Raw genomic sequence first — 21,447 nt, 5'->3', positions numbered from 1 at the left:
GTTCGGGTGTGTTTTCAATGCAAAGTGGGAAGTGGGTGCAGTGAACGATTGCACGATAACCCCATTTCCGCCCACGTCTTACTTGTAAGACAAGCTTTATTAATACATGTCTAATAAAAACTATGTTCTCAGCTTGTGTGTGGAATACTTGGAATGCACATGTTTTATCTCAAGTCAACATCCCCTCATTATCCCGTGAGTCAGTGTGTTTGTGTGGGCGAGTCGTGAATAAATCACATTCAACAGTTCCAATTTGAAAAGCACTTCAAGCGGCTTCGTGCTCCTGCCGACTGTCACATCATCGTCCCAGCAGGAGAACGAACATGCGTCCGCCTTTAGCCTATGTCTAGCTTTTAGTGTGTGTGCACAAACTTTGTCTTACACAAACATTAAATTCCCATTGACAACGAATGGACAATTTTACGTCATAGTGTAAACACAAACATTGCGTCTCACTTCACACGGGTGTGATTTTTCTATCTTACTGAAACGATGTTAAATAGTCATGTCTTGTCTTAACAACAAAAACAATGAAAATGGAGAGTCTAAACTCTACATCAGTGTTGTGCTGAAGAATAGCCTATCGATAAGCTCACAACGTGCCCTATCGTGACGTGTTGTGAGCTTGTAGACTGCCTATTTTTGGAATGTGATAAAAGCTTTTACTAGATCTGCCGGTGTAGTTTACAGCCGCTGAGCACGGAAGAGACATCCACTCATCTAAAAAGCCCTCGGCACTCCGAGGAGACTTCAGAGAGTGTGTGTGTGTGTGTGTGTGGTGTGTGTGTGTGTTGTGTGTGTGTGTGTGTGTGTGTGTGTGTGTGTGTGTGCATTCGACCGTGTACGTGCACGCGTCTTTGTGCGTGCACGGGAAGAGAACGTATGTGACTGCCGGTCCTCCGCTAAGTAATGGAGCTGTATTTGTTTTGGTGGAGCCCAGAGGACACGGGGCGCGTGCCGGCCATGCCTTTAATCTAAAGGGCACAGTAGGCCAGCCCATGGCCGCTCTGTGTTCCTCAAAGGCTTGGAACATGGGAAATCTCAGCCAGGCAAACAGCAGACCCTGCCTCCAACGTGAAGGCCATAATATTATTATGCTTTTGAAACATGGGGTCTCTTTCCCAGCCATAACGCCCACTGACATCTCTCCCTGAGAAAATCGCATCTCGCTAACCATTCTGTGTGGCGTTTCTTTGTTTCCCAGCGAGGAGGAACACGTGCGACACAGGGAGCACGCACACAGGAACTCTGAGCGTCGCAGAAATAGCAGCAGCCGAGACAGAGAGGACAGGCGCAGAGACTGGAGGCACAAGGATGAAGGACGCCACAAGACGTCACACAGGTACAAAACACGCACACTGTATGAGTGTGTACATCTAGAAACTTCTTCAGAGCTGAGTCACTGTGTCAAACTCCACTTTGCTGTGGTTGTTGTCAACGGTGTGCAGAGTCATGGTGACACACACGCACATGCGCACGCACAAGCACAAGCTGTTTCTGAAATCTGTTCCTGTGCTAATTTACATATTATTATACGTAGGGGTATCTACATAAGGAGCTAATCAGAGGTAAATTACCCAAATCACTCTACTGAATCAAAGCACTAAATAATTACTTGCAGGAGTACTCTTGCTACAGCTGCAACTAGTAACTATAATGCTGCTTGGTTTTGTATTGCCCTATGCTACCACTTCCATACTAGAATGTTACATTGAGATAGCTTGGCCATCGTTGGACATCAGAATAGCGTGCCTGCTGTTTAGAATGCATCTGTGTTTCCTCCTCCGCGTCATCAGCACCCATACCCGAGGCGGGGTTGGTGAAAGGGCCTTTCTGTGTGGAGTTTGCATGTTCTCCCCGTGTCCCCTAGGGTAGGTACCCTCACAAAAAACATGCAGTAATCCTGGTCTCTAAACTGCCTCCCCCTGGCCAGCCGAGGCGCCTGATGGAGGGGAACTGGTTGGAATAAAGTGTTCCTTCCACGCGCTACGTCCAACCAGGGAAACTCCCCCCTGTCAGGTGTAAAGGAGCAACTTGGACACTCAGGCATGAAGGAAGCATGAGTTCAATTCCGTTGCTCTCCCCATGTCCTCCATATATTTGGACTAGGTTGGAGGAGGGTGAGTAGAGCCCAGGATCACATTAGATAATTGACACAGGGGTAAAAATGGATGCAGCTGTATGTTTACCAGAGGCTTGAGATGGCATTGTCTTATTAGAGTTATGACATTGTAGGAAAGCTTGAGCTCATCATTATTCTTACCCACTTAAAGTTCCCGACACGTCACACAGAATATTTGCTTATTACATGCACAGAATAGGGAATGTGGTTAAGCTGTGATTGTGGAGATACAAGCGCTTCATAAATCACACTCTGTGAACCCTGTGAACATAATGATATGCCAATACTTTTGCACGTTGACTACACAATTGAATATGTCTTTTACTTGTAAAAGAAGTGTTTCTAAATTGTGGTATTACTTGAGTAAACAATGCAAGTACTTTTTGCCAGGAGCAGCAGGAGGAGGAGAGGCGACAGTGAGGAGGAGGAGGACGGCCACCGGAGACACAAGAAAGCCAAGAGGAGCAGGGCGGACAAGGAGCTCTCCGCAGACCAGGAGAACGTATCAGAAGCCAACCAGTGACTCACCGTTTAGCCATCGCTAGGCAACCACAGGTCACCTGTGTCACCCGGTGGCATTTTGGGACGTGCGTCAGACACCAAGAAGGGACAGCTCCTCATGAATATTTATGAAATCCCTTTCAGTTTGAGATTTTATTAGACAGATTTCTTCCTTCAGTTTGAAATTTTACTAGACAGATTTCTTTATGTGTATACAATGTGTATATTATTATGTCACCTTTAAAAGGTGTTCCTTTTTGTTCACTTGAAATTGGATAAAGGAGTACTCTGAGTAGCTGCTTGTTTGTCACCGGGATTCACTTTCATGCCCAGGAGGAAGTCTCTAACCTCTAACTGGCCCCAACGTGCGCGCGCACATATGCACGCACACACACGCGCGCACACACATACACACACACACACACACACACACACACACACACACACACACACACACACACTTATACTTGTGACAATCAACATTTATGAACGAGAATTTTATGAATTTACATTTTTATCCTTTTTTTAACCATACAACCAGCATTCATCTTGTGAGGACCAGGAAAATGGTCTGCACAATGTTCATATCTCAACTTCTACTATACATGTGGTCACATTTTGTCCCTGACAAGTAAAGCGCACACATGCACAAAGCCAGAGTACTGCGACACTGATGTCCTTTTCGAATGACTTTATTGATTATTTAACCAAATGTACCATCAGATATACTACACAGGCCCAAGCGTGAGAGACAGAACCGCAGTAAAATCGGGGGACATTGCCCCCAGACGCATCCACTGAAACACACACAGAAACCAAGTCAGGTAGTTTCTTTTTTTTTAAACTTTTTTTCTTCTCAAAAGTAGGAAAATTAGTTAAGGCCTCCACGATGTCACCTTAAATATTATATTTTTTAACACATTAACCCCCTTTTTTTCTTTTTTTTTGCCAGTGGTTTGATAAATTTAGCAACAGCTTCTGAAAAACAAGTCAACAACAGACGACTACTCAGCGATGTGACCTCGCATCCCCAATGCATGAAAAGATGACAACCACTGTCGGTACAAACGGAACACGGCCTGGATTTCAAAGGCCATTAAACAGTCAAACAAATAAACAAAACATATCAACAAGTGCTTGGATCAGTATTTTCTTTTTCTTTTCTTTTTTTTTAGACACCCAACATTTAGAATAAAGAAATGTGAGTCCAACATAATGCATACCCTAACGTATAACTACTGGAATTAACTCATTAGTCTAGTCCCTGGGTAGTCCTTCCCGCCCCCTCTTTACTCATTGGATGCTGTGTCAGATTAACAGCCCTCTCGTCCAATCAGGAAAGCTGCCAACACATCCCAAGGGGAAGGGGCTCAGGTCCAGGTGGTGTCCAGGTTTCCTCCAGCGTTCTTTGGGAGGGGGGAGTTCAACCAGTGTCGGTTGATTGAGGTCCTGTCTGAAACTCCCGCGGCAAAGTCTGTCGGCTGTCCAATCAGGAGTCAGATCTTTTTTCCCCATAAGCCCCTCCTCCCACACGCAGCCGGCTGGGTGCGGTCGACCAGTCCAAAGCTCCGGTCATGCCCTTCCACATTCCACGGTCTGTGCGGTGCTGTTGAAGTGTGGAGCGTGGCTACAGCAGGCTGCCCGGCCACGACACGATGGTCAGGGTGATGCGCCCTCGCAGCTCTTTAAGCAGGCGCACCAGTGCCGTGTGGGTCATCCCCCATGTGCTGTTCCCATTCACCTCTAGCAGGATGTCCCCACACCTGCACAACAACAACAAGACAACATTTACATACAGTAAAATGCTCCAGCACCTGCACCACAACATCACACAAGAACATTTACATTCACCTCCAGTAAAATGCTCCAGCACCTGCACCACAACATCACACAAGAACATTTACATTCACCTCCAGCAAGATGTCCCCACACCTGCATTATTTATAACACTCTTTGTCAATAATTAGCTGGGAGGGAACAAGTAAAAGAAATCAAGATTTGGTTTCAGATTGTTGGCAAGGTGTTAGATATTTCAAAAACCATTGCAAACGACTTGGGCTCACCCCCTATTGGTCCGTTTGCAATCATTCCAATATATGACTCATGGAATAATTGATGTTACTGTGACCATTTTCCAAAGCATAAAATGGTTTGGTGGAATTTTGAGGATGCTTCAATGTTTTCAGTTCATCGTCTTCACCTATGTGTATACTGTACGGTAGGTATGTACACGGGCTGCTGCTGTTGGCGTGCATGAGGAGGAGCGTACCGTATCCTGCCATCGTTGTAGGCTGGCGTCCCCTCTACGATGGAGCGGATGAAGAACGACTGATTACAGTTGACCTCCTCCTGGCCGCCCACGATGCTGAAGCCCAGGCTGCCCGAGGTGCTCCGCCGCAGCACGATGTATTTACAACAGTACAGGTGCCTAGGAGGGCCAGGAGAGATACAGTGTTAGTACAGGTGCCTGTGTGGGCCCAGAAGGGTAGGTGAACAAAACATTGCATCTCTCAGCCACACAGCTAGCTTCAAAAGAATGTGTCCGCCTGAAATTGCACATACAAATACAGTGTACAGTAGATAAGGCTGTACTAGATGGCACAACTGTGAAAGCGGAAAAAGGCAAAATTGTGACTTCAGGTTAATTAAACTTAATCTGAACATTTTATTTGGTCAGCTGTTGCAGCTTACACTTGTCACATCACCCTTACACAAGGATTAATAGCCAGAACGTTGTACAAGCCCATACCCCTCCCATCCATCAGGCTCACAGAGGAACGATAAAATCACAGAGACCATTACATACCGTTTGGATATGACACCGATAAGCACAATATTCAGCAACATAATCACTATGATCATTTTAGTAGTACTAGAGACTGGTAGCTAGACTGCTGACTGCAGTCCCCCTGACGCCCCACTCTTTAAGGAGAACCGAGAGGGATGTGACGTTTTCTCCCAGGTCACGCTCAGCTTTTAGAAATGAGAATGGAGGGGTCCATTAGTCTGGCACACGGAACCCAAGGGGTAAGTGAAAATGAAAGTGAAAGTGGAAAATCTTTTTCCAATCCTGTTAGGCTTGTTGCCGGTCTGCGCTGAAACCCTGTCATTGACTCACTGCTTGCTTTTCGCTCCTAATCGATTTTGCCAGTAAGGCAAATCATGAGCAGAAGCTGTGTATAGCGGGCAAAAAGGGGGAAGCCTTTCCTTTGCGACCTCCAACTGCACAGGGTGAGCCGAATACAGACTAGGAAGTTCTGAACCTCAACCTATACATGAACCTATGGTGTCCCTATTTTGGGCACCTCCTTAAAGGAAGTAAATGCAATTCGATTTTGTGCTGATATATATATATTTTTTTTATCTAGTTTTCTTTTCTCTCTTTATTTTAGTTTCGGTTAACAATATTAATGTCTCCCTTTTAGTTTTAGTTAACTATAATAACCCTGGATGGTGTCAGGTTGAATAAACACCACCATACACAAGATAGAGAGGAGGAAGGGGAGACAGAGACTGAGACAGTAGGTGCAATAGAGGGAAGTTGTGCAGTGTTTTAATCCCTTTAAAGTTGGCACACTCCTAGTCTAAGCTGCTTAAAAGAGCGGGAGGGGGTGGGAAACGAGAGGAGGACACCGGCTATGTGGAACAGTCAGTATTTCAGGTTGACAAGCTCTCACCGAGAGAAACGCGAAACAGGGGGAGGCGACTGAAGGCAAGTCACTCTTTGCACCTCTATGCAATAGTGCTGAATATTGGGAGTTGAAACTTTGCTTTGCAGCAGATAATTAGTATTCTGTCTCTTCCGCTGTGGCCAGCTGGCCCTGTCAGGGTTTCAGCTGGTGCTGGCTGGCAGGGGTCATAAACTAGGAAAGGGGAAGGAAATGATTACGAGACTTAAAACGACGAGAACGACATGGCAGAGAGAGAGAGAGTAAAGAAATAAGTGGGTAGGCAGGCCGTCTGGGAATCGGAAGGTCACCAGTTTAACCCCCAGCTTGCCCAGTGTAGTGTCCCTAAGAAAGCCACTTGAGCCCTAACTGCACCCAGGACACTGTATTAGTTAATGGCATCCTAATAGATAGGATGCCCCCGACACTGTATTAGTTAATGGCATCCTAATAGATAGGATGCCCCAGACACTGTATTAGTTAATGGCATCCTAATAGATAGGATGCCCCGACACTGTATTAATGACATCTAATAGATAGGATGCCCCGGACACTGTATTAATGACATCTAATAGATAGGATGCCCCGGACACTGTATTAATGGTATCTAATAGATAGGATGCCCCGGACACTGTATTAATGGTATCTAATAGATAGGATGCCCCGGACACTGTATTAATGACATCTAGATAGGATGCCCCGGACACTGTATTAATGACATCTAATAGATAGGATGCCCCGGACACTGTATTAATGACATCTAGATAGGATTCCCCGGACACTGTATTAATGACATCTAATAGATAGGATGCCCCGGACACTGTATTAATGGCATCCTAATAGATAGGATGCCCCGGACACTGTATTAATGACATCTAATAGATAGGATGCCCCGGACACTGTATTAATGACATCTAATAGATAGGATGCCCCGGACACTGTATTAATGGTATCCTAATAGATAGGATGCCCGGACACTGTATTAATGACATCTAATAGATAGGATGCCCCGGACACTGTATTAATGACATCTAATAGATAGGATGCCCCGGACACTGTATTAATGGCATCCTAATAGATAGGATGCCCCGGACACTGTATTAATGGCATCCTAATAGATAGGATGCCCGGACACTGTATTAATGGCATCCTAATAGATAGGATGCCCCGGACACTGTATTAATGGCATCCTAATAGATAGGATGCCCCGGACACTGTATTAATGGCATCCTAATAGATAGGATGCCCGGACACTGTATTAATGGCATCCTAATAGATAGGATGCCCCGGACACTGTATTAATGACATCTAATAGATAGGATGCCCCGGACACTGTATTAATGGCATCCTAATAGATAGGATGCCCGGACACTGTATTAATGGTATCCTAATAGATAGGATGCCCCGGACACTGTATTAATGACATCTAATAGATAGGATGCCCCGGACACTGTATTAATGACATCTAATAGATAGGATGCCCCGGACACTGTATTAATGACATCTAATAGATAGGATGCCCCGGACACTGTATTAATGGTATCCTAATAGATAGGATGCCCCGACACTGTATTAATGACATCTAATAGATAGGATGCCCCGGACTCTGAATTAATGGCATCCTAATAGATAGGATGCCCCGGACACTGTATTAATGTCATCTAATAGATAGGATGCCCCGGACACTGTATTAATGACATCTAATAGATAGGATGCCCCGGACACTATTAATGGTATCCTAATAGATAGGATGCCCCGGACACTATTAATGGTATCCTAATAGATAGGATGCCCCGGACACTGTATTAATGACATCTAATAGATAGGCAACCCTCCATAAAACACCATCATCATGTGGCATCCACACTGGGCGCCCCTCACTTCACAGTTCCCCAAGTGCACTTCTGCTCTCTCACATTAGCCGTGTCTGTGGCTTCCCCTCTGCTCGCCAGCTGCTCTCGCTCTGTGTTCAAACTGTTAAGAGGGGACGATTGGCGCTGTCAATTCTTATCTTCATCTGTATTGTATCGAAAAAGTAAAGTATATTCCTGTTATAGCCTAGCTAAGATGTATAACGTAGTTCTACAAGCAAGCACACCAGTTCATGCAGTGCAGGTGGTTTCAGAGTTACTGAATATAGGAGGGGATAGCAACCCAAAAAGACAGTGTTTTGGAAACATTGATTTAGGGAGCATCACAATGGCCATGTTAGGGCCTCACCTGGGAACTTGCAGCCATGACACCCACAGCGGGGAGTAGTCGTCGTTGGGTGGCGTGCTATTGGTGCTGTCGGTGGGCGAGGGGGCGAGGCAGGGGGGCAGGATGCACTCGGGCTGGCACTCGTCTGGCGGCCGCATCTCCAGGACCTTGAGCACCACGGGGGACGAGGTGTTCTTCAGGTTGGACACCGCCTCGCTCCGTGTCACCCCCGTCAGGTCAACCCCGTTGACGTTCAGGAGGATGTCACCTGTGGGGGGAGGGAGGCGGAGGAGGGTTAGAGGACAGCCCGTAACACCTTGGCTCAGTGTAGCGTTGCCCCTGGCAACGCCTTTGTGCAAGAGCTTCACAGGATAAAAGGTCTTGTTATCGTTGCCTGTTGAATATTCAACAACCGCTCCGGTGACAGTCACAAGAGTAGGCACAAAAGGGCCACCTGCACATTAGAAGGCCTGCTCTGATCAAGGTGACGCATGGGGAAAACACACAGCAGAGTTGACATTTATGTAGCCTCTGTAGACACACCTTGGGCCTCATTTATTTATTCATAGAAAATTGTTCTTTGACATTTCTCTCATCTGATCATCTCAATGTGAAAAAATAAACTAGTTCAATTGTTTTGGATATTTTCCTAATTTTCCAAGAGTAACATATTCCTGGATGGCTCTTTTCATGTCTGTCAGGAATAAGTTACGGGAAAGGACCCAAAATCAGGCAACCGGATGCAGAGCAGAGTATCTTCATGGTGTTTATTTAACTAAACCAAGGTTCTTCCAAAATGGGCAAAACAAAATGGTAAATGGTGCATTTATATAGCACCTTTATCCAAGGCGCTTTACATAGATTGTGCATTACATTCACCCATTCACACACACATTCATACACCGATTGCGGCGGAAGCCATGCAAGGTACCAACCAGCACATCGGGAGCAATTTGGGGTTCAGTGTCTTGCCCAAGGACACTTCGACATGTAGACAGGAGGAGCCGGGATTCGAACCGCCGAGTGCGCCGACCCATGGATCATTGGACGACCTGCTCTACCTCTTGAGCCACAGTCGCCCAAACAAAGGCAGAAGACTTTGGGGCCGTTCACACCTGAGACACAGCTGTCTCCTCGGTGTGTCCTGTCTCTTCTGTGTGTCGCACAGCTCGCAATGCATTTCCAATGGGAGTCACGTGGTTTGATGACACAACCTTGTTGCATGGGGTGGGGAGGAGGGCAGAAGACAGCCATGCAACAAGGTTGTGTCATGCCATCTATGGACCTCGCTGAACCGTCTGCGCTGTGGCGTGGGACGCTTCAAGTCATCTATGAAGAAGTGGGGCCTGTCGGACAGCACGGCATGCGAGTGTGGCGAGCCTGAACAGACTGCTGAGCACATCATCACAGGCTGCCCCCTATACAGCCCACTCTCAGAGACACATCATCACAGGCTGCCCCCTATACAGCCCACCCTCAGAAGCTGGCCTTTTTTACTTAGGACCGGAGACGAGGGCATGGCTGCATGACACTGAGTTGGACATCTGATGATACACGGAAGAAGAAGAAGATACCATTGATGGTCACCCTATAAATGGTCGTGCAAAATATTAGTCCAGTGGTTTGGAGCTGTAGTCACAGTTCAAATTCAAAGGCAGAGGAGCGGGGCGTGACAATGTCTCTGTTCACAGATTGAGGGTTTGTTGAATGAAGAGTTTATCCTACTGTAGCTTAGCTCAATTCAGGGATGTCTGGCGATGGAGCAAGCAGCAGCAGGTTCAGAATAGTAAGACTTTCTCCAAAAAAGTACACAGAGACAGCTGCTGCTATATCCTATGAGAATACACTGGCACCGTGGCACGCCCCTCCAACCATGCACACTGCACAGCACAAACACACTGCCATGAGCACATGCTGTCGGTGTGACGCCATAACGTTGTCATTGCTCTCCTAACCAGAGTCAGTCGGAGGGCATTGCACTGGTCTGGGGTAGAAGCCCCCAGCCAGCAGGTGGGGTAGTATTTAGACTGCAAAACATTCAAAACATTGCACACACACACACACACGCACGCGCGCGCACACACACACACACACACACACACACACACACACACACACACACACACACAATACACGTTTGTATTACTATTACTATACTTGTAAAAAATGAATATGAATGCCATTATTGTAATAAAACATATTTGGCATGTTTAAAGCCTACAAGATCACAACATGTTTTAGGCTATTGGTTATTATTAGTTTAAGTATTAGTTTAAGTATTTCCACCAGTATTATCCAAGTCTCTATAGCACACAACAGCTCAGTGGCCTTGTGGTTAGAGTGTCCGCCCTGAGACTGGGAGGTCGGGATTCAATCCCCGGCCGGGTCATACCAAAGACTCTAAAAAATGGGACCCAGTGCCTCCCTGCTTGGCACTCAGCATCAAGGGTTGGATTGGGGGTAAGTCCCTGCGACATAGCGTCATGTCCAGGGGGTGTACTTGTACATCAAGCTGCCTCACGCTACAGAAACAGGAGATAGGCTCCTGCCCTATTCTTCACTTGCACAATGTAGGAGGCGGGACTAAGGGGGACTTCCTGTTGGGAATGGATATCACCCAAGTGTTTTCTTCCTGTCCATCAGGAGTGCATGTAAGTCAGTAATTTTCTATGGACAATTATAGTATTTTCTCGTCACTTGTAATTTTTTTAATTACGTTTAAAAAAAACTTTTATTTTTCAAGGGGAAAGTTGTATGCTCCAGTGCAGCAGCACAGACAGGCACTGGAGCATACAACTTTCCCCTTGAGACAAAAACCCTAAATAAAACATTACGATAAAAACGAATGGTAAATTAATGAACCATATGAATATAAGTTTTTTTTAAACGTATTCTTTTTTTTTAATTAAAATATACATGTAAAAATAAACTGGTTCAATATGCCTCAGTAAAAACCAAAACTATATATATATATATCTATTTATATCTCAAATACATTTCTCAGCCCTCACAAATTTTGTGTGAAGGCGCACGCACGCACGCACGCACGCACGTCGCACACACACACGCACACACACATACACACACACACACACACACACACCTCCATGCTCCTCCATGCATAGCAGTAACAATATTAGCCCTGCTCCTACTGTATCCAGTCGATTTAAGAGCATGGTGCGCTGTACTTTGTCCCATTTCAGAGATGACTGAGTTCTTATACTATAGCAAAACAACGGAGTGCCGCCCGACTTCTCCCTCTCCTCCTCCTCCGCAGCTCGCTCAATCAGTCTCAGAGCGCTGCAGTGTTAATGTCTGCTTGTGGGAGTCGATTTGCCCGCCGTTGAATCGTTGCACCCCGACCGACCCCGTGGCCGCCCCACGTCGCTGCATGATCAACAACCTCCATAATGACGCCGGGAGTCTTAAATGCTCATCTGAATCACACCGTCTGTTTTACACAAAGATCATCACTTGCACATTCCTCATCCAGACATGTTCGCCCAATGAAACCGTCGTTGCCGACAGCACTGTGTTAACCCATTTAGACCTGAGGCCGATTCTACAAATGCATTCTAAATCAGTAGTTATCAAAACTTTTTCGTGCCAACAAGGACCCCCAAAACGATATGTATTTGGAGGCCACAGACCTCAATATGAACACGTTTTGTGCCAGGGACGCCCAGAAGAGAACATTTGTGATTTTATCAAAGAATAACAACAATAACAAGCACAAGTTTGCAGCGCGGCACGAAGTGAGTTTTATGAACTCAGTGCCCCCCCTCAAAAAAAAGAGAAAAAAAAGCTTTGTGTGGACCCTAAATGAGTCGATACTAGAGAGACAAAGATAAGAGATTTTCAGGCTATATGTTTCAGTTAGTGATGGTACCTTTGCGGATGGAGCCCTCCTGTCCCACGACACCGTCAGAGTCAACGTTGGTGACGTAGACGGGCAGGTCCCAGCCCCGGCTGGACATGCCCCCGGCCACCGTCATGCCCAGAGAGTCATACGGCTCCTTGGTGAGGTTCACCGTCTTCTCATAACACGCTGGCTTCTGGCAGGAGTCCTGCGTGACACACAGGGATATAGAAGGAGAAATTAGCATTCTGTGGAAGTGTGTGTGTGCGTGTGTGCATGTGTGTGCATGCGTGCGTGTGTGCGTGTGGTGCGTTTTCTCTGCTTCATATTTAGAAAATATACAAGCTCACAACACATAATTGCATCACATGGCAACGTGCTGTGAGCTCCTAGAGCTTGCAGTTGTGACTGAGCTTAAATATTGGCTATTTTTGCCACACGAGACCGTACATGACAAAGTATGAATCACACTTTATCTGGGCTGAAAATGTAATGAATGATGGATGGAGTGAGATTATGTCTGTGGAGGGTGTGTTGATGAGTCATGTAGAGGGGGAGAGAGAGAGAGAGAGAGAGAGAGAGAGGGGGGGGGGGGGGGGGGGAAGAGGGAGAGAGAGAGAGAGAGAGAGAGAGAGATAGAGAGAGAGAGAGATAGAGGGAGAGAGGGGGAGGGAGAGGGAGAGATTATGAGCGAGAGGGAGGGAGGGAGAGAGAGAGAGTGAGAGAGAGAGAGAGAGGGAGGGAGCGAGAGAAAGAGAGAAAGAGAGAGAGAGAGCGAGAGGGGTGTGAGTACCACACTGACACATTGGGGTTGATGGGACGCGGTCTGTGCTGCTATTCTAATGTGCTGCATTCACATGTTTTCTACTCCACGCTATGGCCGCCAGGGAGGTGACCTGCAGGACATGATTGTACTAACTATAGCTGTCTCTGAGCCCCGCTCCACACAGCTGACTGCCTGCCTGTATGCGCAAAGTACTGCAGCACCAGGCTCTGTGTGTGTGTGTGTGTGTGTGTGTGTGTGTGTGTGTGTGTGTGTGTGTGTGTGTGTGTGTGTGTGTGTGTGTGTGTGTGTGTGTGTGTGTGTGTGTGTGTGTGTGTGTGTGTGTGTGCGCGTGCGCGCGCGCGCGCGCACGCGTGCGTGCGTGCGTGCGTGCGTGCGTGCGTGCGTGCGTGCGTGTGTGACAGAGAGACAGAGAGACAGAGTGTGAGGGACTGCGAGAGAAACGGAGAGAAAGAGACACATACACACACACACAGTACAGTTTTCTGTCAATAATCAGCCAAAGCCTAGCAGAATGTACAACTTCAGACAGCACCTCTTTCCCTGACTTGGCGGCCGTCCAGGAGAATGCAACAAAAGCCGAAGTGAGCCACAACGTAATGAGTAAATAGAAAGCACAAATGTGCAGACTGCACCGAGCCCAGGATTGTATAATACTGTACATGGCCTTCACAGACGGTGGATTTCCATTGTGTAGATGGAGTTTGTAATTGGCTGTGGGTGTCGCGCATGTATTGTCTTTGGCTTCTTTGAAGCCGGCTTTGGATTCAGACGTGTGCAAATGACAACAAAATAGGTAATGACATTAGTACCACTCCAAATCAAAAGAGTGTGGTGGGGAGTACACACTTGAGGAGAGTGTGAAGCTCTCTGTGAAGTGCAGTCATTTACTGGAACAAGGCAAATTGTCTGGAGGCTGGAGAATAAGGGGAGTACATTTATTTATACTCTGGAGTACAATTAGCCCTTCGCTAAACCCCACCCCAAAAAGCGATTGTCCAATGCCAATCCAAATAGTTTAGCAACCGTTGCTATGCAGGGCAAGCTTTTGTCAAAGTTATTTTGCATGGCTGTGTTGTTGAACACATACACAGCTTAACGTCGGGAAAGTTACACGACTGACCCACCCAGGTGATGGCAATAATACTAATGACCGTAGTCTTACCGTGCAACATGAAAACTCCCGTCGGATGGTCGTTAAAGTTTATTGTTGGATACTATTTAAATAATGTCATGCACATTTGTCCAGTGCATAGCCTACTGCAGACCTGGTGTCCAATGAAGCCGAAATACAAAATAGCACAATCCAAATCCATTACATCCATTAGATTACATTTTACAATCAGAGTAAATTACAAAAAAGAACTTCGGGTGGCTGTGGCTCAGGAGGTCCAATGATCCATGGGTCGGCGGTTCGAACCCCGTCTCCTCCGGTCCACATGTCAAAGTGTCCTTGGGCAAGACACTGAACCCTACATTGCCTCCAGTGGTTGCCACCATTGGTGTGTGAATGTGGGAAGTGAGGATGCTGTTGACTGTTTTCTTCAGGCATAAGACTCAAGAGAGATCGGCTATAGACCTACAGTGATCCACGAAAACAAGTCCCATTGTGTATAGTATTTGTCGCCTGCGCGCACACGTGTGTGCATGTGTGTGTAGGGCTGTAGGTCTACTGTTCTTATGAGGGGCAAACGTCCCCACAAGCATAGTCAAATTTGAGATATAGACATTGACAAATTGTTGCTGTTTTTCATAAATGTTCAGCTGTTTTCAACGCCATCCTAAGACTTTGATGCCCTCCCAATTAAGGTAACTAGACCGGTGCCCGGCTGTAGAGCACCGAGTCGGTAACGATGGAAGTTGGAGATTCATGCCCCATCCGTTTGTCTGTACGGTATGTGAGACCCACCAGCAGCGTTAGCTCCATGTCCACCGGGGAGTAGGGTGGGGGGCCGTCCATGCTCCACGGACCCTCTGGCAGGAGGTCTGGCGTGGGCAGACAGATCTGACGAGCCACGATGAAGTGGACGCGCTCCTCGCTCGCCTAGACAACACACAGAGACAACGTACACAGCTTTTACATTAGGCCTTTGAAATCTGCAATAAAAACAATGTATTAAATTCAAACATCACCTCGGGATCAGCTCACATTTTTTTTGCGGGTCCCTTTTTATTTAATTTTACTAGAACAAAATCTTTGTTTACCAGGACGGCCTGGGGTAGCCATTCTCAGCTCTAAGATTTTATGTGATTGTGTACTTAATTCTTGTACTGCTAAGTACGAGCATATTCGGTTTAACTTTTCCCCTCACTGTATATATTTCTTTTCCCTTTTACCTCCTTTATGATGAATTCCTGTTCTGTCTATAGAAGTGTCTATTTGTACGTCTCTAAATGTTTTGATGATTTGAACATGGTGGACCCTATTGGAAACAAGTGTAATGCTTAATTGGGTCGTCCACTCACAGTTAACAGCCTTTGTATTGAGTTTGTGCTTGAAATGTACTGTAATTCTGCAAACTGTTAATAAATTCTTCAATCAATCAATCAAACTACCTTCTCCCGCCACCAGGTGGCAAACAAAGAGTAAATTGTGCGCGGGTGTGTGCACCGGGAAATAGTCGATCTACAAGCTCACAGTGCGTTGGCTTTAGGCCATGCAAAGAGCATGTCCCTAACGAGCAGGTCCCTAACGAGCATGTTTTGTGGTACGTATAGTATAGGGGGAAACATGGAGCATGTGAGCGACAGCAGGGCTAACCGCTGACCTACTGTGCCACCCAAATGTGACACCAGATACGAGTCATCATGGCCTCCTCCCCGCCGCCTCCTGTGCACAGAATGACTCATGTGTGCTAGAAGGAGAGGCATGGCAATGATGTCATTGTCAAGAGCCATCTGCCCTGGAGTGTGAAACTCTCACTTGTGTTAAAGTCATACTGGGACGCTCCAGCGTGTGTGTGTGTGTGTGTAGTCGGTGTGTGACTGTGTGTACTAGTGTACTGTAGTGTTCACCACAGGCGGTGTGTTCCTTAAACAGAGGAATGTTCCTCTGTTTATCTCCCTCATTACTACTACTGCCCATTAAATAGCCCAGAATAGCCATAGTGTACAACGATTTCTCCTCCCTCTGTGACCTAAACGTCTCCATTTCCATTCGACTGAACATTTAGTCCATTTTGCGGGGACACGCACGCACGCACGCACGCACGCACGCACGCACGCACGCACGCACGCACGCACGCACGCACGCACGCACGCACGCACGCACGCACACACGCACACACGCACGCACGCACACACGCACACACGCACGCACGCTTCCTCTCAATCCCCTCGTGAGGCTTTGAGATTGCCCCTGCTCTCTCCGGTGTGGAGCTGCCTCCTAAATTACCCAGTCCAGCTCGTTATCGCCTTAATTGGGCTAATTTAATCGTTTTCCCGCCAGTTCTTAATCTCTGACAGAAAGTGCCCGCTGTCAAAGGCCATCTTGGAGCCTCAGAATGGCGACCAGTGCCAGCCAATGGACTCAGACAGGAACCACCAGGAACCCAGAGCGCCACGCTCCAGTCAAACCCGCAGACACACACCTCCATTAAAACACTTACACCCTATACTGTATACTTCAGTGACCAGGGTCCGCCAGGGGCTTTATACAGTAGTTGCCCCCCTCCTTTTCCCCTCCACACCAAATCTCTTTGCCGAAATGAGAGGTCTACAAGCTTGTAGATCAGCTATTCTCAGCTAATGTTCTCCTATTTGAGCCTGTCCTCGTAAGCACAGCGCTCTTACTACATATTGTAATGTTACATATTGTAATGTCCTCCTATTTGAGCCTGTCCTCGTAAGCACAGCTCTTACTACATATTGTAATGTTACATATTGTAATGTTCTCCTATTTGAGCCTGTCCTCGTAAGCACAGCTCTTACTACATATTGTAATCGTGTTACCTATTATGACATGCCCAGAATAGCGACGCTAGGGTTCATGTGGTTAACCACCATTAGCCACAGAACACGCCACCAGCCACCAATCAGGAAGCAACAGCCAACAGCATGGCCCCGTGCCTGCCTGCCGCACTGGAGTGCAGTCGCACCGCAATTCAACCCAATTAACCGCAGCGAGTGCAGACACACTGGCCAGCAGAGCACCATTAAGCACCATTAACTGCAATAACCCAGGGGACTCAGGGCTGAACACACTGTATGAATGACATCACATCCCCCCACGCTACAGTGTATACCGCTCAATCGTTACTATTCTATAAATATAAACATCTGTGCATATGCCTTCCATGAGGTTGCACTCCACAACAACATAACATAATAGTGTATGTACATGTATGTATGTATCTGCCTTTATTTTGACAGTACAGTCAGTGCAGAATACAGGGACAGAGGCGGGGAGACATGCAAGGGTCTGCCGGCCTCGGGAATCAAACTTCTGAATCGCCGTCAGTCTATATGTGGTATGCCCCTTAACCGCTCTGCCATTGGCGCCCCAACTTTGTCTATAATAATGGCGTATACCCAACAACATGTGCTACATAATCTCTCCCAAAATGGCTGACTTCTTGGGTTTGACTGAGGGGGTAAACCAGACAGAACACGTTGACTATCGGCATAGGAGGTACGATTCTGTCTGATGTTGATGTTTGGTCACATTTGACCCGAGGAGTCACAGTATAGAGGCCGTTTGGGGAGTGCTGCAGTGTGAGGTTAGCTGGCCTGGTGACTCCATCCTCTCCCTCACACAAAACACAGCTGTTCGGCGCTGATCCCAAACAAACATGTTCTACGTCACCTTTAACCATTCGACCCTATACTGTCCCCGCCGGGCCCCACGCATGCTCCGCAGAGCCCCGTGGCCCTCCAGGCGCGGTGGTGGTGTTGTTTTTGACAGCTCATTTCGATAGTCTTTGGAATACAATTCCACTTAGTTTTAGTTACGTTTTAGTCATCTGAAATATTTTAGTGTAGTCTAGTTGACTAAATATCAAGCGATTTTAGTTGACTACATCTACGGTTGATTTAGTTGACTAAAATGTATTTTGGCGGGCCTTAATGGTGTCGTAATGGCTGATTTTATACTTGGTTGCATGCTGAAAATAGGCTCAGAATGCAACGTAGCATAAAATTGGATCTCTTCTCCACTAGTCCCTCCCTAACATTTTAGTTTTATTTGTTGACGAAATTGTCAATATATTTAGTCATAGTTTTAGTCACCAAAACTTAGTTTTGATTTAGTTTTTAATTTAGTTTTCATCAGTGAAAAAGGGTATAGTGGACGAACATATTTCGTCTTATAGTTTTAGTGGCTCACCTGGATCAGCAGCGCGGCGTGCTCCGGGGCCCCGTAGCGCAGGTCGTGGCCGTTGATGGCCAGCACGCGGTCCCCGACGCACAGCTGTCCGTCGCGTGCCGCCAGGCCGCCCTCCAGCAGGTGGAAGATGTAGACGCCGTGCTCATCGGGCCGCCGCACCAGCTTGATGCCCAGCTGCTCGTCCGGGACGCTCTTGTTGAGCACGGCGTGCACGCTGTCGTCCCTCTGCGGCGGGTGGGCCGTCATGCCGCCGCCGTGCGCCGCCGGGTAGCCGCCGGCGGCGTCGTGGGCGTGCCCGTGGCTGTGCGAGCGGTAGCGGTGGCGCTGCTCGCGCAGCACGGTGAGACGCAGCAGCTGGCACGGCTGCTTGAGGGTGGCCAGGGCGAAGCAGTGGGCCACGTTGCTGATGTCGATACCGTTCACCTGTGTGACACACACACACACACACATACAACCTGGTCATTTTATTTGTCTGTCATTAAATGTTTCGATTAATTGAGCACAAAAGGATCCCAATGGAAACGAGCCATAGGCTTTCTTGGGTTTAAATCCTCTTAGTAGACCATGTATCGAACTGTACTTTCCTGTGTTTTTTATTTATTTTTTAATTAAAAACTGCTAATAAAGTAAAAATCATTTACCACAGCATATTGTTCTGTATGAGTAATTAAGCAACTTAGAAAAGCCCTATGTGAGATATTATTATTATTAATGTACTGTATTATAATCAATGTGTTCATAAATGATTTATCTTCCTGACCTTGACTACCAATTTGCAATACAGTATGCATATAGAATACATAATAACTCAGTGTATTGAGCTTCTCGGCTCAATTAATACATGATATTTTAGTGCAGACCATCGTTATTGGATTCCATGTGTGTAGGTCACAACCAGTGACCTACACACATGTTTTATGGCGGAAGGGAAAGATTATAACAGGGTTTGCCACCTCAAAAGTAGACCAATTACAGCTTATGCTGCTATGCATGACGTCGTGAAACCATGGCATGAACCACTGCCAGCCAAAACACAAACACTGCATGAACAGTCACCAAAGTGAAACTCCTCAAGAGTGTGTGTCATAGATGACAATCTACTGTATGCAAATAATTTGTTCAGCGAATCTCTTGTACAATACCAACATTGTTCTGGTAATGTATAAGTGTAGGGTGGAGGTGTACCATAGACTGTACTAATGTATAAGTGTAGGGTGGAGGTGTACCATAGACTGTACTAATGTATAAGTGTAGGGTGGAGGTGTACCATAGACTGTACTAATGTATAAGTGTAGGGTGGAGGTGTACCATAGACTGTACTAATGTATAAGTGTAGAGTGGAGGTGTACCATAGACTGTACTAATGTATAAGTGTAGGGTGGAGGTGTACCATAGACTGTACTAATGTATAAGTGTAGGGTGGAGGTGTACCATAGACTGTACTAATGTATAAGTGTAGGGTGGAGGTGTACCATAGACTGTACTAATGTATAAGTGTAGGGTGGAGGTGTACCATAGACTGTACTAATGTATAAGTGTAGGGTGGAGGTGTACCATAGACTGTACTAATGTATAAGTGTAGGGTGGAGGTGTACCATAGACTGTACTAATGTATAAGTGTAGGGTGGAGGTGTACCATAGACTGTACTACTTTGTTCAACATTCTGAGCAAAGCAGTATTTCCAAATTGCAATACTTTTACTTCTACTTCACTACATCTCAGAGGCAAATATTGTAGCGTTACTCCTCTAAGTCTAACTCAAAAAGTTTAGTTGCTAGTTACTTTGTAAGGCATACATTGACCACTTTAGTCATGGCTATTTGAAAATAGCTTAAAAAGTTTATACATTTGGATATTGTGTATAATAAGCACTTTTAGTGTTAGTACTTTTATTAGCCTACTTAAGTATATTTTGACGAAAATACCTTTGTACTTTTACTCAAGAACATTTAGAATTCTGGTCTTTTACTTATACGTTAAAAAGAAATGGGAGTGCTTTTTCCACCATTGCCTATATTAATTCTCAGCCAAACACACATGGTCCCACCTTAAGGATCATGTCTCCGGGCAGCAGGCGTCCATCGCGGGCGATGACGCCCTCCCTGTAGATGTCCTGGATGAGGATGCGAACCAGGGGGGTCTCGTTGCCCCCGACGATGCTGATGGCCAGCGGCTCGGCGGGATCGGTCCGATTGATCTTGATACTGGTGACCTCCCCGTCAGGGATGAGGTGGTGCAGCTGAGGCAGGGCCAGCACTGAGGGACAACAACCACATGGAGAGTGTTACCGTTACCAACAATGCAATCATGTTGCAACGGTTTCCAAAACATTTCCATGGCGAGGACCCCCAAATAGCCACTGACACACTGGCGTCCCTTTGGTCATGTCCAGGGGTCACCAACATGTCCCTACACGGACAAATGTGTCCGTGGCAACATTTAGATTTTCTGTTTTTCACACCATTATGATGTTCTCATTTTGATCATAACACCCACTTGCTGAATCATGTCAAGTCTTATTCAGAATATGTACGCCAATTATGTATTGTGACACTATGGCATGTTAGGAGTCCAACTTGTACTAGTGGTTCTCAAATGTTTTATTTACAAAGACCCCCTTAACTCTTAGAGTGTTCAAATGGAACCAAATGGACCTGTAAGAGTCCATTTGGTTCCATTTGAGCACTCTCAGTGTTACAGACCTGTTATGGTCATTCAGGGCTATCTATTCATGTATTTCTGATAAGATGTTTGTCCACTCATTTCCACTCATTTCCATCACATTCCGGGCCAATCACAATTAGCGTCCTCACTTTTATGACCTCACTATTATTTATCCTCAATTCCGTGCTCAGCCAATCAAATCATCGCTATGGGGTACACACGCACACACAAAGCTTGGCATAGTGGCCCCTAAAAATATATATATTTTTTTCATTATCCTCTCTCCTTTCCATTTGGTCCACCTGGCGCCCCTAGCAGGCCCCCAA

General features: G+C 46.4%; 2 protein-coding genes across 4 annotated transcripts in view; one reads left to right on the top strand and one right to left on the bottom strand.

Moving 5' to 3' along the window:
• fip1l1a (FIP1 like 1a) overlaps positions 1-2,922 on the top strand; it is a 42,390-nt gene extending 39,468 nt beyond the window's left edge. For 2 of the 3 annotated variants that reach the window (XM_079506821.1, XM_079506820.1), the window contains exons 14-15: positions 1,205-1,342; positions 2,513-2,922. In XM_079506821.1, coding sequence (XP_079362947.1) covers positions 1,205-1,342; positions 2,513-2,645 — 271 coding nt within the window. In that variant the 3' untranslated portion in view covers positions 2,646-2,922. The remainder of the gene's footprint in view (positions 1-1,204; positions 1,343-2,512) is intronic. The other variant, XM_079506822.1, reaches the window with a different exon arrangement.
• Positions 2,923-3,451: 529 nt separating this feature from the next.
• Positions 3,452-21,447, bottom strand: part of lnx1 (ligand of numb-protein X 1) — a 61,816-nt gene continuing 43,820 nt past the window's right edge. Inside the window, exons 4-10 of the mRNA XM_079506819.1 lie at positions 20,505-20,713; positions 18,457-18,879; positions 15,043-15,177; positions 12,380-12,557; positions 8,512-8,758; positions 4,893-5,051; positions 3,452-4,386 (exon numbers count right to left, since the gene is read on the bottom strand). Of these exons, the coding sequence (XP_079362945.1) occupies positions 4,251-4,386; positions 4,893-5,051; positions 8,512-8,758; positions 12,380-12,557; positions 15,043-15,177; positions 18,457-18,879; positions 20,505-20,713 (1,487 nt within the window). The 3' untranslated portion in view covers positions 3,452-4,250. The remainder of the gene's footprint in view (positions 4,387-4,892; positions 5,052-8,511; positions 8,759-12,379; positions 12,558-15,042; positions 15,178-18,456; positions 18,880-20,504; positions 20,714-21,447) is intronic.

Source organism: Electrona antarctica (assembly GCF_951216825.1).
Source record: "Electrona antarctica genome assembly, chromosome: 7".
NCBI lineage: Eukaryota > Metazoa > Chordata > Actinopteri > Myctophiformes > Myctophidae > Electrona > Electrona antarctica.
Note: the sequence above shows the minus strand (reverse complement) of the source record. Positions and strands in the feature narration are given on the sequence as shown.